Below are 8,675 nucleotides of genomic sequence, written 5' to 3'. Positions count from 1 at the left end.
TCAAATATCTTGTAGGCTATAGTTTCTGTGGTAACATTTTTGGTACCTAGTTGTTTGGATTCGAATCACTAGGTTATAATTGAAATTGAAATCAGACCTCAAAGCTGAAGTCAAAGCTCACTCATCTTTGTGATGCATGTTTCTGAAAATGTTTATGACTTTTAAGCTCATGAATTATTAATGTTGATACTATGCTTTTTGTAAATGGATCAATTCCATACATATTTTTTCCGTGCTGCAAATTAAATTGGGTTCTGTCTTTATCCAATGTTTACTAAACTTTGATTTAATTTTAAATAATTTCATTGATAAAATTATAAAATACACGAACTTAATTGATTTGTCTTTGTTATTGTTAGTTTTTTCTTTTGTTTTTATTTTTTCTTTGTTGTTTGTTGTTTAATTTTTCTTTTCTTTTAATTTTTCAAAACTAATTAATTTTTTCTCATAAATATATTTGATTTGAAGTAATCTTTTAAGTATACAAATAAAAACTAACACCAATGATTTTGTTATACCTGTCGTAAAGTGTTGTTTAATTCGTGTAATAGTTAATCAACAAAATTATGAACTTATTTACTGATTTATGTAGTGGAAGTTGGCTATATCTCAGAAAAACCAAGTTTAAGTTTTTAATAAAAAAAAAACGGTACATTTTAAATTTTCCAGTCAGATCTAAATGAGTTTTCTTAGCTACTTCATGATGAGCCACGAAAAACTACTTAAATAAATTAAATATGTGTCTTTTTAATAACTAAAAATAAATTGTTGACACTATAACAGCTAGAGCTTTTAGATTTAAGTTCACATAAGAAAAGAAGTGGTTAAAATTGTTATTAGTTTAAAATAAACACTGAAATTTGCAATCGTCTTTTAATGTTTACAAGACAATTTTAATATTTGGTTTTACAATTTATTTGTAACAGTATTATTTGATTTTTGGTTAATTAACCTCCCTGTGAGCTCTCTTTCAAAACAATAATTATGTTTGGTTGGTGCAATTTAAATATTTACCCAATTCATTACTTTATCTTATAATATTGTACTTTCTAACAAAGTAACCTTGATAGTAATTGACTTTGAATATCAGCACAAAATGTATGACTGTAGCCTACATTTTATTATGTTTCATATACATACAAATCGGTTATGTAAAAGTCATAGAGTATGAGGTCTGACTATTTAAAATTTTTTTGTTTCTTAAAATGGAAGAAAAACATTAATACTATTTTTATTGACAAGATAAAGAAAAAATGATTATTTTAACTCGTCAATTCACCAATATGTTTTCATTTATTTATTTAATTAATTGTAATAATTATGAGCAGTTGTAATGGAGGAACACTTTTAATTTGACATTTTAAAAAGTTATAACCCTTCAAGTATATTTACAATTCCTCTGTTCCTACAGCGATTAGGTTAATGTACATGGAAGTAGAATAAGGCAATCTATTTGAATAAAAAAATATTTAAATATTACAATATTGGCTTGTTAAGCTGTAGTAAGTAAAACAATAGTAGTTTAATAGCATTATGGGTTGAACGCTTAAAAATAAGAAATTAATAATTGTTTATCAATTATTTATAGTTAATTTGAATCATGGTGTATAAAATTCTATAGCTAAAGAAGTTCGACTGCCACAAACTTTTTGGTTTTATATTACTTCATTTAGGCAACTTAGAACCTAAAATGTGGGTTGCAATGTTCTTTTTGATACAACAATTAAAATCATGTTAATATTTCACAGGGGTTCCTTTGCGCAAAGTCATACGATTAAATTTAATCATTGAAATAAAAATACACGTAATTAGAAATCCGTGACAAACGTTTAGCTTTTTTTTTTGAAAAGGGCAAATCTTTAATTTTATACTAATATTTTCCATGAAAATCGTTTTCTCGCACAGCTTGGATTTCTGAAATCAAATTGAGCTATTTTACTGTGTAACAGATGTTGTAATTATTTTGTTTATTTAATTATACACCAATGAGTCAAGATTAAGGAGGCAGTTTCTAAAACAATTTACACAATGAGTCAGTTCATCTAACCAACACACACCCAGGTTTGCCCTCAAGTACAACGTTATCGTCTAGCACCCTCTCTCAGTAACACTTCATGATGATTAAAATACTTTGAGCCTTAACTAAACCAAAGAAAGATAAGTCGGTTGATCGAACTATGCCTCATCTAACGGCCTAAGCCTATCTGTTCGTATCTATACTTTCCCCTAAGTTGAGGAAGCACAAAAATATCATTTTGTTTTCGAATAATTTATTAAAAACAATGTCATATTTACAGAATCGGTTTGCTGCTCCGGCGTCAAATCGTCTACAAAAGTCCAACATTATAAAGAAAGTACGCCACTTAACTAATCTCGCCTAACTTACGCTAGAACATAAACCTATACACATCGAACTGTATAATTATACAATCCGTTTAGAATTTGTTTGTAGAGTATTTAAACACAACCGATTTAAGTATTTGACCCGACTCTGGGCTGGGGTAAATTATATCTAGCTAACTAGTAAATAACATTCAAAATCAACTAGGACACTTGAGAATTTGAAATCAGGTTACATTTTACTTTAGGGGTCGGAAGGTGAGTCTATCCCACGAGGGTAAGGAAAACAGCTTAGTAAGCCGTACTTAACAAAATCACAGCTTTTCAACATATCTTACAAACTTATTGTTGAGCTTAGATCAGCTGAATACTACAACAAACTTATAATGAAACAGTGCACGAAATGCAATGACACAGACGGGTAGCTATTTAATAGAATGGTTGTTTGTGCAAATTTTAAATAACTATGGTCTACCATGGTATCTTTTAATACAAGGCCGCGGCGTGACAAAAGTGGCAACACCGCAACCACGGCCTACCGAAACAGCTGAAGCCTAAGTTTCTGCGCAATGTTTGGCGCCGGCCGCTGCGACGTTGCCATACACCAACGCCGCGGCCTTGTATTAGAGGAGGCTATGCTATGGTTGTTTCTCTTCTGTACTAACAGTTACATTATGATACATTATAATTTTTAAAGGTGGCTTAACCTTGATTTGGTTAAATTTAACAACATGTTTTATATGTTATCTTTGCTTATTAACAACAAATTGACTGTTTTTTATATCTGTTGACATTGCACTTAGTGCGAACAAAATATTTTGTATTTACCAAATCTATGACTACTAAACAAATGGTGACTCAAATAAGGTTGGGGCTTATGTAAACTTCAATCATTTGTTGTGTGGCAAATCTATCAAACAATAGTTAGTACTATTTTTGTTAAGGTCAACATTTGTATTGTCCTTCTAGCTGGCACAAGGTATTTTAATTTTAAAGTTGTTTTATAAATGATTTAACTATAGCAGTATATTTTCGATCACTATAGATAACATATTTAAAGTAATTATTACTTATAACATTCTTACATAGTAACACATAATTTTAACATACCTGAGAATATTGGTCTAGCTTAATTGTTTTCACTTTTTACAGTTTATTGGTAGCCCTTACAATCGTCATAAAATTACATCAATAGAAACAATGGTTTATGGTTAAGTTTTAAAATAAATGGAATTTATCGGTGGATAGTGCTATTTCTGCGTTATCAACATTCATAGACATAGTTTAGTATAGTTATAATTAACCATACACTTTACTTCAGCCAATACAATGTGTTTTTTACAACAATGTTCTATGCGCAACTGTTTTGCAATGTACAATTAAATTAAAAGACCCGATTTGAAGCCTCCATAAACCCCAGAAGATGGTACGTTTGAAAAAGTAGTGTATAAAACAGTGGTCCCTACCAATACAACATAGGGAGGAGGGGAGGGGGGCTGCGCAGCAACTGAGCCCCGCCACTGCGCAGCCGTGCACGGCTACCAACCTAATTTGCATTGATGTAAAAATATCTCTACGTACATCTGTATATACATGTATGCACAAGGTGACATCGGTTCGTGCACACTTAAACTAGTCTTTACTTTAGAATACGTTCGTATAAATACATTACATTACAGTATGTATATATGTATATTGTATAATATATATTGTGAGAACTGTTTATATAGGCGAGTTAAGAATTCTGTGCAGTGACCCTTTGCGGTAATTCTTCTTTCTGTGCTATTATTTATATGTATATAAAGACGAAGTTAAAAGATATCGGGTGATCTATATATTTGATTAGACGCTATCCTGCTTCGATTTATACGTTAGTTAACCTTTTGTACATCTTATTTGTTAACGTATAAACTAAGACTTTTTAATTACTAAAGTTATAATTATGTAATATTAGAGTAAAGTATAAAAACTTCCAACACAGCGATCTCGAACGATAAAATATTTTACAACAGGTCAACACTGTATTTAATACGTAGACTATGAACAGATAAAACCGCCATCAAGTAGGCTATAATAATTTCAATACCCCTATCTGTGGTAACTATTTACTAACGCGTCTAACGGAATAGTAATCTTTACAATAAAACTTTTTAAATCACAGAGAGTTTCAAATGAGGTGGTAACGCTATAATTAACCTTCAACACAGATAAAATACGATACGTAACTACACAATCGTCTAACGATTACCGAATAAAACCTTTTTAAACTATATAATTTGATTTGAGCTTTTGTAACACGAATAGACCTCTCATCAGCATTTTAGTAACCGTCTGTACTCGACAGAAAATATACAACGTCTCTTTGATTCCGGTAACAAAATAATTTTACTTTTCTACTGGATGGACATGTTTCTATAGTGTACATCGTACCTGCGAAACTCGTAGTTCTACACGAAAGAAAAAAATATTGAGCAACTGCTAGATCGAATGCAGTATCTTTTGCAGTATCGCTTTCCATCGGAATATGTACACGTTATATAAGTCATATAAAATATACAAAACCAAATTACTAACCCGAGTGTTTAGTTTGAGATCTAGATCTAAACCTAGCTATAGACTAACTATCGGTATTTTACAAGTGGTGAAATCATAAGAAAGCCTTTTAAACCGACAGTCGATCCACAAACTAGAAACAATACTGAACTCAAAGTGCGTAAATTATTATCCTCTTTGTCGAGAGTGTAAGTTGAGCTGAATTCGACCGTAAAACCTTTAAAACGTAGTCTTTGTTCGACGACAGTCGCTTATTTGTCCTCTTCTAGAAGCACCAGGTCATCGGCGACCACGTCACTTATGTGAAGATAGATGATCCAGTACATTAGGTTAAAACACACGAAACAGACGGGGAACACGATCCGCGAGTACTTGTCTATATCGCTGGGAGTGACTCCGTACAGCTTGTTGATGTCTTTCCCCGGGTGTATGAGGTGCTGCGGTGCCGGGGCTTCCTCGTCTGCTCTCCCGTTGATGGTGTTCTCTAACGTCCCGCCCTTGAAGTGGGCCTTGGGGTCATGCACTTTGAACCGCACCTCCTGGAACAGTAGCGACAAATATCATGGAAAAACTTTCGTCAAGAAGAGGGTTTTTTTATGTTCCAACTACATCCTACATCCTACATTTTACATTTTACATCCTAGAACTGTTACGCATTACTTCAGGCTAGTCCTAGAGGGTCGTGTCATCAAGTAGATAAAATCCATTGGTCATTGGTGGCAGTTGAACCCGGGACCTCAGACTCTGAAGCCCCGTCAACCACTAGACCAGCTCACTCCCCACGTCAAGGATAGGGTAAAAATATGAACAACGGATGTACAAAATAAGAAACAAAAGCCGATACATTCAATGATAAAAGTGGATACTTCATATAGGTGATACCACATAACTTACGAAATCCATGGGATGGATTAGAGTGAAGATTAGAGATTGAGTTTAGACTTGGTGCCTTTATTACACTAGTCAAGATAAGTTTTACTGAGTTTTATGCACAGAGAAAGTAAGGTACTGAGGAAACACTCTTATGGGACAACAGTGCGTTTCCATAATATGTTTTGTGGGAAATATACTTGTGGTGAGCAAACAAGAGCCCTAACGGAGAGTATTGTGCGGTAATTTCTGTAGCACAGGGCACATTGCCCTCCTCCACCTTGAGGTTGTAGTACATGATGGCCAGGGTCGGTGTTGGACTTTTCCCTAGACACCAGCACTGATGCTAGACACCACTTAAGTGTATCCTCTGTTGCTTACTTTTCTGTGGTTAATGATTGCATTACTGTTGTATAAGAACCTGTTAACGAATAAAAAAAAAAATATGTGTAACTTACAGCGCATGTTTTGGAGTTGTGTCGCAGGGTTGATGCGACGCTCACAGTCTGTTTGGGGAGTGTGGGGTGATCTGAGGGGTCTCCAGGCACAGGGGGGTGCGGCCCCTCCAACCCTTGTTTCGAATTTTTCTCTGCGATCTTCTGAATCGCCAGGAACCTATTCTTCCGCATCTGTATCCTCTTGGCCATGTACCCCACTGTTGCGTACTCTGCAAAAACATGCTCGTATTAGATAGACCTATTTATTAGTTGGAATCTCCAAAATTCAACAATAACTAAAATACTGAAATACTAGCATTTTGCCAAACACAGAAAACATAAATTATTAAATAATTCACTTGAAGCTATTAAAGTCAAGTTTTGACTCGTATTTGATGTAGTTTTCCATTTTATTCTTCTGAAAGCCTAATGAAATTGACAAACTTTTTTTATATGCAATAAAGTAGTTAAATATTGGGTGGAAAATCTTTTACAAACAGTATATAGTGCTACCACCTTTGAGAGAGAAGAAGGCAAGAAAAACTATGTTTGGACCAGCATGTAAACAGTAAAAGTAACTTTTCTTTTTCTGTCAGAAAAAGTGAAGTTTGAGACAGGAAACGAACTGTTTGGGTAGGAACGGTATTGTTTTAGGACAAGAAATGAAATGTTTGGTTCACTCAAAGTAATTTGAACATCACTTGGTAAAAAGGTAGCCACAGAGCTAGAAATACAGCGAGAAGTAGCCTTGAATGAGAGAATTGAGACACGGTGGTCGCCATGTGTACTAGGGATAGTGTACTTAGTAATTGGAACTAGGGACGGAATAGGGGATTGTGGGACAAAGCCATGAGCCAATGAGATGGTTGATTCTACCTTCAGTTGTATCTCTACCTCAGCGAAAGTAACTGATTATTTCCGTAGATGCCAGCTGTTTTTTAACACATGATGAAACAGCACACCATTTCCTTGACGCAGGTAATTTTTGCTTCAGGGATGAAATGAACTTCCCCTGCAACACGTCTAACCATATCCACTGCCTGGCAAAATCCACTCACCTAACAGTGACGCGAACACCATGACGAAACACGTGCCCAGGTACACGTCGATGGACTTGACGTAGGATATCTTAGGCAGCGCGGCGTTGGTGGATGACATGAGGGTGGTCATGGTCAACACAGTGGTGACGCCAAGGGCCACTCTGGCAGGGGTGGCGTTCCGGTTCAGCCAGAAGCTGACCCAGGAGATTATGACGATCAGGCCGGAGGGGATGTAGATCTGGATCAGGTAGTAGCCCATCGACCTGACGAACTGTATCTCGCACGCCAGACGGGAGTAGTTACCTAGAGCAGTGTTAGTGAGGTTAGGGGTTGGATAGGTCTTGGCAATTTAGAGGGAACTCATGACGTCATTGTGGATTACATAGGGTGAAGTGCCTATTGAGGCTGCTCTGTAGGCTCTCTGCAGATTTGACTATCTCAGAGATATGTTAAAGTTTCTATTGGCTAGTTAATGTTTCGACTATGATACACATACGAAAAAGACTATCCAAATTCAATACCTGAATAAAATGTAAGCATTATTGAGAACAACCCCAAGAGATGAATGGATTGCATTGTATTGACATCAAATACATAAGGGGTTCTACCTAGTTCTGTACAGTTACATTCATAAGATTAGCCAGTGCTAATTGAAGAGTGGCGTAATTGAATTGGAAATCTGACCATGAATAAAAGTCCCATTTTTATTTTTGATTCGTAGCCAGTTTCAGAAAAAATAGTCATCGAACGTATCCTCAATAGAATATCCATTTCAATAACATTATTATACGATTCACTTACAATATGACCTGTATACTATTTCATACATATTTAAAAAATATAAATGTACATGCTAAACAAATAACATCCTAACAAAATTATTTATTTTTGTATAGTTCCTCGGTACCAGTAACTACATATCTCTAAGCGTTAAAATACAGTAAGAGACTATAAAATTACTAAATATCTTAAAACCATATGATTGACATTAACTAGCTTTATTCGAAGTCAAGTATTTTAAGGGAAACCCCCTTCTGCAAGGGGATATAGCTTGGTCAGTGGTTGAAGCAACCACCCGCCAATCAACTATCACATTTAGTTTAATGGCAATAATGTTACCTGGTGGATCAAAGCTTTCCATAAGTCTACTTATTTGAACAATAGGGTATTTCAGAATATTTTATGTGGTTTGAGTTAAAAGATAGGCAACTAAAAGATAGGCAAAGTTCACTCTGGTAGGCAAGCGCAACTGATAACTATGGAGCTCCGCAATCAGTCAGCAAGCACTTTTACTTCATTAATATTCAAACACACGTAATTGATAGATTACCAAAACAAAATGACACTGGGTAATTGTGGCCAGCCGTCGGGTTAACCTGATTTGTTCGTGTTCGTCCGATGTAAGTGAATTACTGTAATTGTGGCTACGGTATCA

General features: G+C 35.0%; 1 protein-coding gene across 11 annotated transcripts in view; it reads right to left on the bottom strand.

Moving 5' to 3' along the window:
- Positions 1-505: 505 nt before the first annotated feature.
- The window catches only part of LOC128995356 (gamma-aminobutyric acid receptor subunit beta-like), an 88,127-nt gene continuing 79,957 nt past the window's right edge, over positions 506-8,675 (bottom strand). For all 11 annotated transcript variants that reach the window (XM_054420349.1, XM_054420346.1, XM_054420348.1 and 8 more), the window contains 3 exons: positions 7,259-7,543; positions 6,222-6,430; positions 506-5,432 (listed from right to left, as the gene is read on the bottom strand). In XM_054420349.1, the coding sequence (XP_054276324.1) occupies positions 5,145-5,432; positions 6,222-6,430; positions 7,259-7,543 (782 nt within the window). In that variant the 3' untranslated portion in view covers positions 506-5,144. The remainder of the gene's footprint in view (positions 5,433-6,221; positions 6,431-7,258; positions 7,544-8,675) is intronic.

This window comes from Macrosteles quadrilineatus, unplaced genomic scaffold, assembly GCF_028750875.1.
Source record: "Macrosteles quadrilineatus isolate MER2022 unplaced genomic scaffold, UCM_ALF_1.0 Scaffold_5__1_contigs__length_97177068, whole genome shotgun sequence".
NCBI lineage: Eukaryota > Metazoa > Arthropoda > Insecta > Hemiptera > Cicadellidae > Macrosteles > Macrosteles quadrilineatus.
Note: the sequence above shows the minus strand (reverse complement) of the source record. Positions and strands in the feature narration are given on the sequence as shown.